Source organism: Lates calcarifer, linkage group LG11 (genome assembly GCF_001640805.2).
Source record: "Lates calcarifer isolate ASB-BC8 linkage group LG11, TLL_Latcal_v3, whole genome shotgun sequence".
In the NCBI taxonomy this organism is placed as follows: Eukaryota; Metazoa; Chordata; class Actinopteri; family Centropomidae; genus Lates; species Lates calcarifer.
The window spans coordinates 12516069-12533198 of record NC_066843.1 but is presented as its reverse complement, the minus strand read 5'-3'; the positions used below and the strand labels follow the sequence as shown (position 1 = coordinate 12533198).

The 17130-nt window shown below is 43.3% G+C and overlaps 2 protein-coding genes across 3 annotated transcripts; both read left to right on the top strand.

The window, feature by feature from the left end:
• Nucleotides 1-61: 61 nt before the first annotated feature.
• On the top strand, nucleotides 62-11901 carry atad5a (ATPase family AAA domain containing 5a). The gene is given in 23 exon segments (XM_018671898.2): nucleotides 62-482; nucleotides 1154-1217; nucleotides 1337-3114; nucleotides 3320-3404; nucleotides 3539-3697; nucleotides 4557-4701; nucleotides 4798-5058; nucleotides 5149-5297; nucleotides 5589-5739; nucleotides 5861-6184; nucleotides 6631-6733; nucleotides 6907-6992; nucleotides 7086-7222; nucleotides 7310-7487; nucleotides 7629-7796; nucleotides 7890-8135; nucleotides 8243-8307; nucleotides 8480-8669; nucleotides 8849-8997; nucleotides 9139-9822; nucleotides 9824-10029; nucleotides 10142-10300; nucleotides 10973-11901. Coding segments are annotated over 22 exon segments (5553 nt in total). The 5' UTR covers nucleotides 62-482; nucleotides 1154-1166; the 3' UTR covers nucleotides 11052-11901.
• A 282-nt stretch (nucleotides 11902-12183) lies between these two features.
• adap2 (ArfGAP with dual PH domains 2) lies at nucleotides 12184-17027 on the top strand. Of its 2 annotated transcripts, XM_018671877.2 has the most exons (11): nucleotides 12184-12496; nucleotides 13348-13472; nucleotides 13611-13702; nucleotides 13993-14081; nucleotides 14376-14488; nucleotides 14717-14866; nucleotides 14986-15069; nucleotides 15284-15346; nucleotides 15634-15711; nucleotides 15807-16035; nucleotides 16505-17027. In XM_018671877.2, exons 1-11 carry the CDS (start codon nucleotides 12409-12411, stop codon nucleotides 16531-16533), a joined length of 1140 nt encoding a protein of 379 aa, XP_018527393.1. In that variant the 5' UTR covers nucleotides 12184-12408; the 3' UTR covers nucleotides 16534-17027. The 2 variants fall into 2 exon arrangements, with proteins under 2 accessions (XP_018527393.1, XP_050929885.1); XM_051073928.1 differs by lacking the exon at nucleotides 12184-12496 and having other exon boundaries at nucleotides 13558-13702.
• The last annotated feature ends 103 nt before the right edge of the window (nucleotides 17028-17130 follow it).

Sequence of the window (17130 nt, the reverse complement as noted above, 5' to 3'; positions counted from 1 at the left end):
GAGGGCGAACTACTTCGGCTGATGACGCGAACATTTTCTTCCCTGTGATTGGTGGAATGTGGTGATGCCAAAGGTCACGCGTATTTGGCGCTCTTCATTCACGACGAGTCTGGCGCGTTTTTGAAAGCGCAAACAAACGTCAAGAAACATGTATTTTCAGTTCCTGCTCGGAACACTTTGGAAAATATCCGCGTAACGTTTTGTACTTTGCGTTCATTAAACCCGTGGCTGACATGTGGGAAATGTTTGGACCACTTTTGGGATCTGTGAGGAGCGGAGCTGCGCTGAAAGTGGCACCCAGCGAAGTCTGCTAGCTTGTTGTTTTACAGTTACATTTGTACGTTTGGTGGCAACAAACAGCTGTTCGCCTCTCACAATGAACTTTGCCTCTGTGGTTTATTCATACAAGCGGCGAAGTATATAAGAAAAAGGCGAGAAGACCGACATTGGAGCAGCAGGAATTTACCGGTTCTGCTTTATCGGTGAGTGTTTTCCTCGACCTTTGTTTTTCTGGTTGCCCGTCTACCGTCTATTATTTGGCACTAGGGTGGAACAACTGCTGGGCGCTAAAGTCAGGAATAACACAGGATAACGATAATATTTCATGGTATTTGCTGTCTCTGACCCCTGTATCACATTACTTAGTCAAATATGCCGCGTACACGCATTTTTATGCTGACTTTGTTTTTCCTTAATGTGACATTAACGCTGTTTCACAAAACTCCGTGTACTGTGCAGGGCTGTGTAATGTTTACAGTGTCAGACACAGTGGCAGCTGGTCTTGATTAAAACGTAATGTATGGATTTTGAATTGTGTAGTACATTATTTGTGTAAAACATCCTTTAGCCATTGTTAAGTAAGAGTGTTGGAAAACTTGGAAAACTTAAAAGATACTAGACTCTGCTTATGTTAAGGTGATCATTTGCAGATTGTTGGGTTAATGCTAATTAGCACCTGTAAGGGCACTGTGCTAGTTAAGCTGTCATGATTACTTACATGGCACAATCACTGTATTTAACAGCAATAATAACAAACAGTGATGTGAGGTCTGCCATCGAAGTAAACACCTCTGAATCTCAAATGTTTTCTTCAGTGACTTGATGCTCTTTCAAACCTCTTGTGTGTGTGTAACAACGTTTTCTTCTGCTTCAGGCCACTTTAAATTATGGCTGGTGTTGTGGCTATGGCATCTGTCATTGAGGACTTTGACACCCAGGTATGTTTATGCTGATGATTATGGCTTTGTTTGGCAGGAAGTAGCTGTTACATTTCATATTGTTGCTCTTCATTCTTGTGCATTCACTTGTTCGATTAACTTTGTCACCCCTTTTCCAGCCTTGCAAGAAATCTCGCAAAGATGGTGGCAGTCCCGTTGTTAAGACAATCACAAACTATTTCTCCCCTGTGGCTAAGCCTGTGGAGAAACCTTTTTCTCCTCCTCGCTCCAACAACATCATGGACTACTTTAACCGGAGGGCTCCGTCCTCTAAAGAAAAGACCAGCTCACCAGAACAGTCTAAAGAGAACTGTCAGACGTCTCAGTCTGCGGAAAAACACACCAGCCCAGAGGCAGCAGTCAAACAGCCACCTCAGAAACGGGGTAGAAAGGCCATCAGAGCTGCGAGGAAACTTGTGGAGCCTGAAACTATTAGCCCCACAGAAGAGGTGAGCTGCCTGATTGTAGAAGAGCCAGATGAGAGCAAAGACTCAGCAGCAGAGGTTACCAGCAGCTGTGGTGTCCTTGGAAGTGATACAGCAGCTCTGTTGGCCCAGCTTAGTGCTGAGGCAGGTATGACTGCTGGAATATCAGAGAGGAGTGCCACTATGACTGTCAGTGTTGAGCAGGCTGAAAAAGATGAAGATCATGAAGATGGGCCCAAATGTGAGAGTGATGATAAACTTAAACCAGAGCTGAAGAACATGCCCTCCTCTCCAAATATACCTGTGAGAGATAGAGCAAAACAGGTCAAAACTGCTTCCCGAAATTCTAGGAAGAGGCAGCAACAGGAAGCAAAGCAACCAGAACCAGAGGAGAAGGAGGCAGAGACCTCCTTGTGTGATGTTAGCATGGAGATTAATGTGGATGAAGCGTCACCGTTAAACAACAGCACCGTCACGATATCCTTTGAGGATTTTGTGCGAAGTCAGAGTCAGGATGAGGGTGAAGAGGACATAGGAGAGCAACAGGGCAGAGAAGAGGAAAGCAAAGTCACAACAACATCAGTGGAAATGGACACTAAGCGATTGGAAAATGTGGGTTCTGGGGAGCCAATACTCCAAGTCTCGCCCCGAACCGTCACCATCCAGGCTGAGGTGCATGTAGTCTCACCCAAACAGGAAGCAGTCAAGACTGTGGGAAAGTTGGCTTCTATCTTCAACAAGAGAAAAGGGGCTGTGAGCCCCTCAGTATCGTCTCCTCACACAGAAGCTGGACACCAGCTTCCTTCTACCTCACTGACTGTCAAAAGGAAATCCAATGTGGTTCTTCAAGAGGAGGACCTAGAGCTGGCCGTGCTGGAGAGTGAATCCATGCCAAAGTGCAGTGAGGCAGAGAAGAAGCAGTTCATGGCTGCCTTCAAACAGCCCAGCCTGGATGGGTCCAAAACCAAACCAGGGAAGAGTCAGGGCAAGCAGAAGCAACCTGGAGAGAAGAATGTAGACGCTGCGGACAAAGTTTCAGAGGAGGACGGTGTAATTCCTCTCTCTGCTGAGGAGGTCCCTGCCGCCTCTCAGGAAAACAGTTTAGCTAAAAAGAAACCAGCAAGAAAAGGCCGAAAGAAAGCTAAAGAAGAAAATGAGGCAGTCACTACCTCACTCGCTACTGCTCCTGAAGAAGTCACGGTTGTTGAAGCTGATGATAAAAAAGAGGAGCCTTCCATCCCAGCTGTGAGGAGGTCCAGAAGAGAGGCTGTAGTCAGGCAAGCACCTGAAACCACCCCAATAACTCCTATCAGAAAAACCAGAACACAAAACAAGTCAAGAGATGCTGCTGCTGCTTCTGCTTTACCTGAGAGCCCTGTAAAGATGTCTACCCCAAAGACACGGAGGTCCAAACATGGAGTCTTTGTAGCAGAGATGGTCTGTCCACCTGACATGAAAGAAAGTCCAATCAGGTAACACACATTTGAAGTTAGGGTTTAATACTGCTGTGGATGCTATGGAAAGTTTATTGCAATTTTTTGTGTCATTGAACTGTACCGTGTTGTGCAGAGAGCTGTTTGTTTTATGTAGCTTACCCTCATTGATATAATAACACCACTGATATTATATGTTGCTTATGTTTTTCTTGTACTGATTAAATGTTTTCTTTTTCACAAGGATTAAATTTACTAGAGTCCATAAAAATGTTTCCACATCAAAGGCTGAGAGTGGAAGTGGCGTCACCACCTCTGTGGCTACTAAAGTGAGTATGATATTTTTTTTACAAATTGGACAAATGAATTGAATGAATTCGTTTTCTTCTTTTGCCTAGAAAAAACAATTTAAACATTATCATTAGAACGAGCCGTGGATGATGAAATACTCTCTTTTTCCCAGACATCAAATGAGTCCAAAAAAAGACAACAGGCAAAGAAGTTGGTGGAGAAAGCCAAGGTGATACAACAGAGTAAGAAAAGTTCTGCAGAGGAGAAGGGCACCTTAAGGCGTTCGTCACGAAATGAGGCCTCGATCAAGAAGAGCTACTGTGAAAATGAGGTACAGTAAAAGGCCAAAAAAGAAAAATAAATCGCAGTATTAAAGTGACAGCGTACAATTTTTGACACGGGGTTGTATTGATGGCGTTAAACAAACAGCACAAAAGTGACACCAAAATATTCCAGATACATGTGCTGCCATTTTGTGCTTGTAACGTCATTTGAAATCAGAATCTGCATTGTAGTGATCAGGGAATAGAGCCGCAGCATAAAATTCCTGCCCATACATCAGCCTTACCAATTACGAGTCAATCACACGCCATTTTTTATAGCATCAAGTAACTAATTAAAACCAAACTTTTAAGGAAAATGAACACTTGAAGACACACCAGCATGTTAAGAACTACCTAAAATGACATAAAACATCTTTGGAATAAGTTTATTAGACATGCTCTTAGAATTTTTTTAAATTTTTTGTTTGGCCCATGTCCCATCCACTAACATAGAGTACGCAGGCTTTAGACCGATACTGAAGCCAAACACCAGGGGGCAATCAAGATATTTTGGCTTCAGTTTTGGGGAGCTGTCCTGTCCTCCATCTTTTTATACAGTCATTGGTAAGAACATAAGGCAGACAGTTCTTTTGGCTTTTCACAGAGAAAAACAGAAGGCACATGGATCCATAAAACAATTTGATCAACAACACAACTGCCTATCCACTCTAGCTTAAAGCATTCCTGTTTTTCCCCTTTTTTGTATCTTGTAGCTGTGTTCTTTATGTCCATACATAATTGGAGCACCTGTATGATAAAGTGTAAAAATTAGGGCAAAAACATGATTTGTGTTCTCAATTTTTTTTTGTTTGTATTGTGTGTTTGTGAGTTCAGCTGAGAAGTTCATTATGTGGTTTGTTTTGTCAGGATTCTGTCATCTGCCTGGAGGAGGACCAGACTGCCACTCCTCAGACAGCACCAGAAAAGAGTAAAACCCAGAAACCTTTGCGAAGTCTAAATGATGTCCTGGGCAAACCTGCACCTGCTGGCAAAGACACCAAGGCTCTCCCAGGTAGTCATTCTCACTCTAAATCACCATTTACCTTTAAACATTTTGTTGTAATCTCAAGAAATTGCATCTAATGGTACTGCATTTTCTTTCTCACAGGCTCCAAAGTGACCCCTCTGGGCCAAGAGAAGACCACTCGGAGGGCGTCTGCGGTGATTTCCATCTTTGATGAGAGCAGCCTAGAGGGCTCTGAAAACTCCCAGGATGATGAGCAGTTCAGAGCACGCAGAGAGTTCTTGAAGAGTGGTCTGCCTGAATCCTTCAGGAAGCAGATAGCCAAGACTGCGGCCACCAAAGAGGCATACTCCCTCTCCTGCTCCTTGTTCCAACCAGTTATACACATGCAGCAGCCACCAACCGGTAGGCTGTTTCTTCATACAATACATATGTCGTCATCTTCATTTTGATGGGCTTATCAAGGTAAAACCTGATTTCGTTATGTGTTGACAGATTGCCCTCTTTGGAGGTTACCGTGGCCTGAATCGCCGTCACTGTGTCATCTGAAAGAGCTTTGGAGCGGAACATCCAACACTTTCACATCTGTTAGCGCCTCCTGTTGTTTGAAGACTGAGCCAGCCCATAGAGCCTGTCGTGAAAGGGTAAGTTGAAATGACTGTGATGATCTGATGAACGATGTTCAGGGTCAACTCCAGACCAGCACACATTGACTTGTTGGTTAGTGAATAGTGGCTACCCATCTGCTCGTAAAGCATTTAAAATAGCTTATCAAATAAAACTCTCCTTGAAAATACACTTAATACTCATTTCTATCTGGTACATTTGATGTAATTTTTGTGAATTTTGTGGGTGCACTTGAAATATTTTCAGCCGAGCTACAGCTTAGTTTAACAGCAGACACAGTATTGAACAATAGTATTTTTCCTCTTCAGGGTTCGGGCTGGAGACCTGAGATCTCTGAAAGCGTTCGGCAGCTTCTCATGGAGGAGATCAGCGCCTCTAACCCTCCCTTCCCTGTTCAGTCGTTCATCAGTCGCTTCCTGAAGAGACGCACCGACCACCAGCAGCACTGCACAGCCTCAGGTCAGTCAAACGAGCAGCTGTTGCACTTGAACACTGAAACAAAAGTAGATAAGTTGCAGTTTATTCTCAGGCTGTGATTAAGAAGATTTATCCTAAATGACCACTGTGTGTTACCTACTAGAACCAGAACCAACAGGAGTCACAGGCGCATCAGTGCCAGCTGAACCAGTAGGAGGGAAGAGAAAGAGGACGGATGATGAAGGGGAAAACACAGTGAAGGTGGCTAAGAAGCAGCGGGGAAACCATTCAGAGGAGAGCGCCTCCACACCTGAGCCAGAGCCAACAAAAAGGGGAGGCCGCGCAAGGCGAGTGCAAAGATCCAAACTACAGGAGGAGGCAGAGGAGAAATCCAAGCCTTCTACCAAAACCCCTCCCATCCCGACCGAGGACGACTCTGTGGTTGTGCTGGATGACTTGCTTTTGGGAGAAGACTCTGGGAAAAAAGGTGAGGTGGCAAATAAACAATTTTATTTCCAAGGAAACTTGCATAATATAAAAGAATGAGAAAGCATAATTCATGTCAACGCAAGTTTGCAATCAAAGAACAAAATGTAATGTATTGCAACAGACAGACACACCAGAGGATGGTTTAGAATATTCCTCCAGTATTTTCTTTTGTTGCAAACGTGTCATTGTTAAAGATGCAGCTCATTGGGACTGACAGTGAAGTGTGGATAAACTTAAAAAAGAAAGGTTAAGTCGTTTAAAGTACTAAAATTAGACCAGCTGTAATGGACTCACAACCACAACAACGTATAATCATCAAGCATAAAAAGCATTTATTGGAACAGACCTACCAAACTCGTATGACAGCTATGGCAAGAACCTCAAAGGTGTGATAATAAAAGATTTGTGCCCTCTGTTCATCTGCTGCTTTGTTACCCAACTCAGAAACTGATGTGGTGAAGGAGGACGTGTTGTGGACAGACAAATATCAGCCCCAGCACTCCAGTGACATCATCGGCAACACCGCCTCAGTTAGGAGGCTGCACAGGTGAGAAACCATAGATAACCTGCTTTAACTTCCCCGCACCTGTATAAAAGCTGTGGTTACTGGTCGTACCATCTAGCCCTTGACTCAAATTTGCACAATATGGGCTCGAAATAATGATTGACTATATGAAGAATATGGAAGCGAGTGTTTCATGTTCCTTTTCTTTTATACAGTTGGCTGAAGGAATGGAAACTCCGTGCAGACCGAGAAGAGAGAAAAAAGCAGAAAGACAAGAAACAAGAGGAAGGCAACAGCAACGGTGGGAGATTAGAAAGATGCTGATCTTATTTTCTCTTCATAACTGGCTTGGCGTATTTTTATCTTGACTGGTTGATGTGCCCTCTGTGTGCAGACTCTGACTGGGACTGTGGAGAAGAGGACTCTCAGGATGGAGAGGACATGTTGTGTAATACAGTGCTGATTACAGGACCCACTGGAGTAGGAAAGACTGCTGCTGTCTATGCTTGTGCCCAAGAACTGGGCTTCAAGGTACAAAACACCCCACATGCGTTTGAAAGCAGCACATTTGTTACGTGGATAGCTACATAACTGCTAACTTCCCTCTGGTCTCTCAAGGTATTTGAGGTGAACGCTTCATCTCAGCGGAGTGGCCGTCTTATCCTGTCCCAGCTGAGGGAAGCTACCCAGTCACACCAGGTGGACAGTCAGGGGGTCAACGCCCACAAGCCCACCTACTTCAACAGCTACGGTACAAGCAGCAGCGCCGGCACCATCAGGCCCGGATCCTCTCCCAGTATGTACACGGCTGACATTAATAGCACTGCTGTTGGCTCATGAGAAAATCTGTTATATGCAGATTTTGCGTATGTGGTTTGATTTGTACACAGTAGGAACATTACTGTATAATAGTTTTTTTTTTTTCTACATCCTTCAGGAAAGATAAACTCTCCTCGCAGGGTGGTTTCCTCTCCCAGGAAACATCCCCAGTCACCAAGAGGTGCTAAAAAAGGAGGTCTGGCTCCCACTTCTTTAGCTAACTTCTTCAAAATGGGTCGACCTTCCAACAGGGAGCCACCCAACATTAAGAAGAATGAACAAACAGGTAAATACACTTCCAATGTGCCAAGTCTTTATCTTTAGAATGGTATTACCTTTTATGAAAGATTTAACAAGAAATGTTTTCATCTCTCCCCAGCTGCTTCCAAAAAAGTCATGAAAGCAAATAACGAGGGAGCCAATAAGCATAAAGACCTTGCAGTCAAATCACCAACAGCTACCACCCCTAACGAGAAGAGCGGTGATGAACAGAGCAAGAAGACGGCCACTTCACTCATCCTGTTTGAAGAAGTGGATGTTATTTTTGACGATGACTCTGGGTTTCTAGCTGCCATCAAGACATTCATGACCACTACGAAGAGGCCAGTCATCCTCACTACCAGCGGTGAGTGGAAGGAGAATGGTCAAAGGCGACGTGTACTGTGTTGATTGTATTTATTTATATTCTTTGTCTGGTTTTTGAGTTGAAATCAAATTTTCTGTGTTTTCTAGATCCGGCCTTCAGCACCATGTTTGATGGCAACTTTGAAGAGATTCACTTCAAAACGCCATCAGTGGTGAGTGAAGGACATGAATGTTAAACAGCAGACATCAGTTTCATGGTTATTACTCACTGACTAAGCGGGTTCTTCGATGTTGGTTGAGCTCTTGATTTAAAAAAAAAAAAAAAAAGTGTGTAACTATTTCAGTGAGTTATTCAGCTGTCATCCTCTTTTGTCTCTGGTGCAGGGAAACGTGGGCAGCTACCTGCAGCTGCTGTGTCTGGCCGAGGACATGAGGACAGACCCATCGGACGTCAGCTCTCTGCTCAGACTCAACGGCTGCGACATCAGGCAGAGTTTACTGCAGCTGCAGTTCTGGTCTCGCAGTGCTGGGGGCCACCATATAACCAGGCCACTGACGCACACCGGCAAAAATGGTAAGCAGATCAACAGGAAACCTTAATGATGTTGTCACGACTCTGGTTTTGCTTCATAAATACCTACCACTTCATATATAGATACCAACGTTAAGGTTTTGTAGATGTCATTAACTTTACTACTTTTATGTAATTTTTATAAATCATTTTTTCATTTTTACATTTTTTTGCATTCAAAGCTGAACTAAAGCCAGAGACTGATGGAGAAGCAGCAGACATGTCTGTGTGTGCAGTCCCGTCTACCATCCCTCCTTGTGACACTGGCTGCACCGAGAGCCAGCTGGGCCTGAATACTGAACCTGAGAGAGACATCTGGGAACTGCTCAGGGTAAACTCTTCATCTACCACATATAAGAGCACACAACAAGTGCAGTGACCTCCTTTAAATTTCTTCAATATGATCATGATTCTTTGTCGATTCATATAGTACTTGATGTAAGATATTAAGTTTTGTATGTGCTGTCAACAGAGCCAGAGTCTGGCGGATGAGGTGGTTTGCTGGGAGATTCTGGCAGCCAGCAGGCGGCGAGGAGCGGACCTACTTTATTCCAACATGGAGATTCTCTTACCTCTACCACACACACAGTTGACTACCTCTACGCGCAAACCAGACCAATCTGCTCCTGAATCACAAGACCATCCCTCTGTTAATCCCAAAGAGCAGCCGTCATCCACCTGCCTGCAGTCTGACACGCCACCGTGTCAGGCCAGGTTACAGAGCACAGCAGAGTCAGCTGATTGTTCAGACGATGGCAGCCCAGTTAAAGTTTCCACCAGAATGAAGAAGAACAAGAGGAGGCACTGTCTACCTAAGCAAGATGGACTGCACTCTGACTCAGACTCAGAGGACGGGTTTCTGTCTCTTTGTAAGCCGCAGGGTGCTCCTCAGGCAAAGGAGGAAGTCAAAGAGCGATTAGTCTCGGAAATAGTGAAACGGAAGCCACTGACACCCGAGGAGCGGCTAAAAAGCCTCCCAGTCTCACAGTGTCTGGAATCAATTGCGGATTTTTTTGACAATATGTCCTACACGGACTCCTCCCTGCTCGTTCACCCGGACGTGGGTGACATCTGCAGAAGAACGTCGCCAGTCGGTGCAGTGGTGAAAGACGGAATGACGGATGAGTCGAGGATTGAGACAGGACAGAGGAAGTTGGGCGAGGGGAGAGCGCGTCCTGGAGATCCAGGCCGCCGTGGAGGCTCTGAGCTTCCACAAATGTCGGGGGTTGGTAGCAGAGGCCTGGGACAAAGCCCGACAACTGGAAGGGGAGCTGGGAAAAGAGGCTGCAGCAGAGCTCACCCTCCCCGTGGCTCCTCATCGAGAAGGTTATAGCTTCAGTCAGGACGGCCCCTGTCAACCACAGTGAGTCTTTCTAGCATGTCTTAACAGCATTTTAGACTTTGGTGCAGTGTAAACCTGCTCAAATATTCAAACACTACTTCCAAGAAAGCTAATGTGTATTGATGTGTTCCAGCCTGGTCCAGGGGAGGAGAGAAGTGATGGAGAGTCTGATGTTGAGAGGAGTGGTTGGTACTTTGGGGAACAGACCAGCAGCTGCTCTCGACTACTTGCCAGCCCTGCGCACTATCTGCAGATCAGAGCAGCTTAAGGAGCAGGGCAAGGTTAAACGAAGGTGAGTATTCAGAGACCGTTGTTAGGCCCATGCCACAATGTTCACCTCACTTGTATGTAGCGGATTGCAGAACCTCTTGATTTCAATTTCATTGGTTTGTCCCCTATTTTTCACACGAGGTGTGCAGTTCTCAGTAAAACTTTTGACATCATATCGGCAAACATAACACCTTTTACTTTTTTAAACTCAACACCTTCTCTATTTGTTTGAAATTCTAAAAACTAAATATAAATTACATTTATAAAAAAAAATGAATGAAATCGTTATCGACAATCATTATGAAAGGCAAAGTCGGTGTGGAAAGATAAAACTGGCAGCAGCAACACTGTCGTGTGAACATGGCGCACATGCAAGCTGCAGCATTTCAGCGAGGTGTCCTTCATACACCGGTAGAAGTAGGCGGTGTGTCCTGGGTGTTAGTTTTCGGTCAGCAGCAGCAGGTCTTGGTTTAAAATGTGGGCAGGATGTGGCGAAGTACCTCTTTAACAGGCACCCAATAGCTGACTCATAAAATGTAGGTTTTGTTTTTTGTTTTAACACCAAGCACTAAACACATGGGCTACAAATAAATGTGTTAAAGTGTACGAGTGCAAGCAATGCACAAAACTACAAATGCAGCTCCCTCAGACTTCTTCACAGTAAACAGAGCTGGTTTTTTTCACTCTCCTCCAGGTTTCTGCACTATCTAGATGCAATCCACCTTGGTCTTCAAAAGAGCACTCTTCAACACCTTGCTGAAGATTTCCCCTAAACCACAGAGAAAACCCTACGTGTCCTCATGCTCACTCAGAGGCTTTAAATAAATACTCACTTTTAAGGCTCATAAGTTGCAAGTGCAGTGACATCAGGAGAACAAGGGTGGAGAGTCTGGCAACAGAAACCAGTGTTGCCTTTGATGTTTCAAGACCCTGACCTCTGCATGAGATGAGGTAGTTAGATGGTAAGAGGTGTGTGTGTATGTATGTGTGTGTGTGTGTGTGTGTGTGTGTGTGTGTGTGTGTGTGTGTGTGTGTGTGCGCACACTAAAGACTGTCTGGTAGAAGTTTCCACGTTATTTCCTCCAAGATGGAAATGACTGAACACAGGCGTTCAGCTAAATAACCTCACATGTTGTCTGATTCAGCACATCTTATGGTGCTTTCAAAAAATGCACTAAATATTACTACTTTATAGGAATTTTGTGATATTAAGCAGTGCCGGTGTGTGCGTGTTTTGTTTTTGTACAGTAGTGTTTTGTAGCCTCATTTATAATTTTACTTTGCACCTTGCAAAGTCTTTTTTATCAAGTAGAAATTGCTTTTGAGGAGCAAGTGTGAATGATTGAAAATGTGTAACATTAACATGTAAAATAGAAATTGCTTCTGACTCTGCAGAGGCTGTGTGTAAATTGTCTCCACACAAAGTACTGTCGACGCACTCAGGATTTTGGTTCTGTTCAAGTTCATGAAGAGCAGCTTTTTACAGAAACTTCAGCTATATTATTCACCTTCACATTCGTCACAGTGATTTTTTTTTTTTAGAGCATTTTTTTCTCTTAAATCTGTACACAGTATCCACAATGGGTTTTTGTTATGACCAAATAAAGGTTTTCCACAACAAAAGATCAGTTGTGTTCTTAAATAATTCAAATGATGTGTTTAATTTCGAGCTGGTCTCATCTTGATCTGACTGATGAGACAGGCAGACTGGTGGTATTTTCGGGGCGGGTCGTTCATGCCACTTGGGAATACTTGCTGCACCTGTACAGTGGGTGGACCGGTTTATCTCCATGGATGCGCGCGCTCTGCGCAGCCCAGAGGCAGGATGGGAAAAAAACAATATAAAGACACCCCCACCGCCCTCAATCCCTCCACCCTCTGCGGTTACAAAAGCACATCTGACAATTGTGCTTCCGATAAGTGCGGCTGGACGCGCTCCAGATGAGGGAGGTCCTCGTCTGCCTCTGTGTCGTAACATCCAAAACTTTTACATCTGTCGCAAGTTCCAGTTTTCATACGGCCGCTTTGTTCCTTAGGACTTCGCCGAGTGTGAAACTATGTGACCACCATGCTTAGTTTCGAGCGCGGGATTTATCGTCGTGTGAGCAGAGAGCCCGACTTCGTACCAACATGTCAAACCGTGAGCGAAACAAAAAGATCTTACTGGAACTGGTGAAGCGGCCGGACAACAGCCGGTGCGCTGACTGCGGCGCGCCAGGTAAGCAATATGTCAGTGGTAGGTTTATGTGCCAAACCAACATCCATAGGTATGATTTATGTTTATTTGTTAAGCTTATGTACTTTTAAATATATTTCATTTCTGGTTCCTGCAGTAAATGTGATTATTTTATCTTTTATTCAGTTTTAATTACAGACCACAGTTTAAAAGTCTTGGTAGTTTTGTCATTTATAAAGCTAATTACTCTCCAGTGGTGGAAGAAGTAGCCTTTTCTTACTGTAGATACAAAATATAAATACAACAATGTAAAAATATTTAACAAGCTAAAGTTCTGCATTCAATATCCTGTTCAAGTTTAGAGGAGTTTTGAGCTGCAGGAAACTGGCCGCTGTAACCACTCTCTTAATATAGTTATAGGTCATTATTATATTAATAGTGTTAGAACCATATGTAAGAACAATTTTCCTGTTGTAGCCAGCTGTGGTGGAGCTCTGAGGTTTTTCTCAGATCATTGCTGTTGAAGCAGTGGAACAGAAACACATTTTTGGTACGCAGTCTGTATTCATTGTTGGGCCTCAAACAATAATTTCAAGAGGTTTAGAGGGGAAAATGAGACTTAAACAACTCAGAAACATGATAAGGCCCCCAACCAGACAGGTTTTTTGTACTGTATCACAAACCACAAAGATTTAGACTATGTGGAGCTAAGTATCTTCAGCTTTCAGGTGCATCTAGTGGTGTAAAAATGACAATATTTGTATATGAAATGGAATAGAAGTATAAAGTAACATATAATGGAAATAATCAAGTAGAATACTTGAGTAAATGTACTTGATTACTTGGGCTGGTAGTTGTTGTATTTGAATCCCATCCTCCTCTGCACACTTCAGATCCAGACTGGGCGTCCTACAAACTTGGCGTGTTTGTGTGTCTGAACTGCTCCGGCATCCATCGCAGCCTGTCCAGCCGGGTCAAATCCATAAAGCTGGACTTCTGGGAGGATGAGCTGGTGGAGGTATGTGCTGCTTTATCATGCCACCCCCCACACACACACACTTTATTACATTGTTATGACAACATATCATTTCTTTGGGTAAAAGGACGAACTGGCCGTGTGTAATCTTGTATGTGTGTCTTCTCGGGACCTGGGAAGTTCATGAAATCCAATGGGAACGCCTGCACCCAAGCCCAGTATGAGAAGGCCGTTCCACCTTACTACTATCGGCCCCAGGAAAACGACTGCGTGTGAGTATTTTTCCAGGATGTTGATGTTCCTCAGAAATCTGTGATCTCTTGATGTCGCCATGATGGATTTTTTTTTTTTCTTCGTGCCAGTGTTTATGACCAGTCCCAGACTGCTGATGGGGCAATGCCACATAAAAATAGAAGTGCAACTACTGACTGTAGAAGTGGAAAATAGATGAATTTCTGCTGCTAGACTGAAACTCAGAGAATCTTCTAGTGACACCTTATGTTGCTGTGAAACATGTCTTTGCCTGTGTAACAATATTTTCATGTTTGCTCCTGAACCACAGTGTCCTGAGAGAGCAGTGGATCCGGGCTAAATATGAAAGGATGGAATTCACAGGAGACACCAAGTATCCACCTATTTCATATACCACAGGTGATGTTTTCACAGTGTTCTAGCACACTTGTCTACTGCAGAACATATAAACCTTTATTGGTCTGTTGGTGTAAAACAAATATGAACTATGTGGTTCCTCATACTCAGGCAGAACTGTGGAAGAAAAACCAGTTCCCCGCATAATGAAAGAGACAGGAAGTGAAAACTGGCTCAGACTGTCAATCTTTGCTAAATGTTTTGCCCCATAACCAAACTCCATACATTTTTGAGTGAGACGTGTGTGCATTGAAACATCTGTGACTCCTTACATTTGTTTTGTTTGATTGATACCAGGTTTCTATGAAGGGATGCTGTGGAAGAAAGGAAAAGAGAACACACAGTTTCTGAAGAGGAAGTTTGTGCTGTCAGAGAGAGAATTTACCCTGACTTACTACAACAAGGAAAATGTGAGTTCCCCGCAGCTGTGACACAGCAACAACTACTGCTACTGTTACCACGATATATGCTATATATACTATACTGAGATTGGGTGCAGGCGCATTGGATTTCATGAACTTCCCATCCCAGGTCCCGAGAAGACACACACACACACACACACATATATATATATATATATATATATATATATATATAAATTTATTTTTGATTTTTAATTCTATATATGTGTGATGTAGGAGTCCAAAGGCCCTAAAGCTGTAATCTCCATCAAGGACCTGAACGCCACCTTCCAACCAGAGAAGATTGGTCATCCTCATGGGCTGCAGATCACCTACCAAGATGAGAAACACAGCAGGAACCTCTATGTTTATCACGAGAGTCCTGAGGTGGGACCGCATGACCATCCAAAGTATTAATAGCAGTAACCGGCAGGTTTTATAGCATTATTGTCATACAGTAGCTTTTTGAGCTGTGGAGAAGCTCAGGGTCTGTTCTTCTGCTCCAGGAAATAGTCACATGGTACACCGCCATTCGTGCAGCTCGCTACGCATACCTGAAGACAGCATACCCGACTGGAAGCGATGAAGAGGTAAGCATCACACCTTTTCAACAAAGGAGAAATTGTTTGATTACAGTCAGCAGCTCCTAGATCTTGACAGTCTTTAAATTGACTGTAAAGAGCAGTTTATCATAGCTAATGCAACTTTTACCTTTAGCAGAGTCAGCAATAAGAACAGAAACTTGCCTTTTCGCTTTCATGTATTTAAGCATAACACACGTGTTCTCTCATGTCTCTTTGTCAGCTGATACCAAAGATAACAAGAAACTACCTCAAAGAGGGATACATGGAAAAGACTGGGCCATTGGTAAGTTATTAAAACACACACACACACACACATACTTTGACTTATGCATGCATGGAGTTAGACCTGTTTGTGACTGTGTTGTGCCTGAGTACATGTAGTATATTTGAATGTGTTTTTCTGTTCCTCTTCCACACACACACACACACATACACTTGAATGACATACTTAAACAAGAATAGACTGATGTGATCAAAGGAGTTGAGGAAGTGGAGCTTAGGCCGAACATGTTTAAATATATATTGCACTTTTTCATTTTAAGTACTGACATTAAATGTGGTTTTTCACAGCAAAAGGAGCCATTCAAGAAGCGGTGGTTTATTTTGGACTCTCAAAACAGGAAGTTGTTCTACTTCAAAGGCCAGCTGGTGAGGCCAAAACCTCTTCTCATTCTAAGCTGATGCTGTGCATGGCTTTAATGAAGTTCATTCACCATTATATTTGAATTACATTCTCATCATAGGATGCGGAGGAGTTGGGGGTCATTTTCATCGGCACAGAGAGCAACGGTTACTCTGTGAAGGAGTGCGTCCCGAAGCACACTCGGGGAAACAAGTGGAAGTGCGGTGTTATGGTGGAGACGCCCGAGAGACAGTTTGTCTTCATGTGTGAGCAGGAGAGGGAGCAGAAAGAGTGGCTGGATGTCCTCAGACAGGTCCTGTCCAGGCCAATGGCTCCGCAGGATTATACCGGTAAGTAAGGCTAGAAAATACTGCAGACATGTCAACAATGTTATTCTATATTCACACAAACACACAGGCACATGTCACGTCATGTCAAATCAAATATATCGAGCTGTGCTAGAGATAAAGCCACAGTAACACCAAAATCATCAGGATTCATCCAGTAGGAGTAAAGTGGTGGACCAGCAGACAGACTGACGTCATCCATAGAGCTAACATGTCTGATTGTAGACTGTATATACAGTGTCTGTGATAATAAACTCTGGGTTACCTGCTCCAGGTTTTACTCTTCAGAGTTATTCCAGATAAAAAATGAAATAAAGTTGCTACAAGGGGAACGCGCACCTGTACTCACATATGTGCTCATGCTTGCTGAACACTGAACACAGCACCGCAGAACGTCGTCATGCTCAACCACTCAACCATTGCAGTATGTGTCTGTACGACCGCACTCAGATCCTTGTGTCTCTTATTCCAGTTGAAGCCAACATCAAGTATAAACGATGAACTGCAGAGAGGTGTGTCGACAGGCTACGTTTGAAAACACAAGTGACTGAACTACTGCAGCACGACAGACGAACAGTGACCAACAGTGTTCACCATGTCGCTCCCAGTACTGACTCCCATCTCTGCATTATGAATGAATGAAGCATGACTCTGACTGTGGATTAACTTCCATACACTCACTTCAACTGACACTGGATCTGATGCAAAATCACAGAAAATACTGCATCATTTTGTAAACTCTTGTCACTGGATAAACACTGTTATGTAGTAACAGAAAATAGGCTACAACCACTGCTACATTTTGCTATTTTTATGAAGTCGCTTATTTTTTTACTCTTTACATTTTTTAATGAATAAGCATGTAATTTTACATTTGGTAGTGAACATTGACATTTCATGACTTTATGCCCAGGAAAATAAATTACATTTTTGTAAATAATATGTGGTTTGATTCATAGACTACAATTAAATTAAAAGCATATTTGATAAAATAATTTTTCCAGTTTTCTGATTTCCAGATTTTTTAAAAAATCATTTTCATGACAAGTGACAAGTGTTTTCCATTTCCAATTCATTTCATAAATGTAAATTTTTAGC

Bases quoted from the DNA above. Each gene is read 5' to 3' on its own strand.
- adap2 (XM_018671877.2), top strand. From the start codon at position 12,409: ATGTCAAACCGTGAGCGAAACAAAAAGATCTTACTGGAACTGGTGAAG. The intron at 14,489-14,716 runs GTGAGTTCCCCG...TGTGTGATGTAG, and splicing joins CTTACTACAACAAGGAAAAT to GAGTCCAAAGGCCCTAAAGC. The intron at 16,036-16,504 runs GTAAGTAAGGCT...CTCTTATTCCAG, and splicing joins GGCTCCGCAGGATTATACCG to TTGAAGCCAACATCAAGTAT.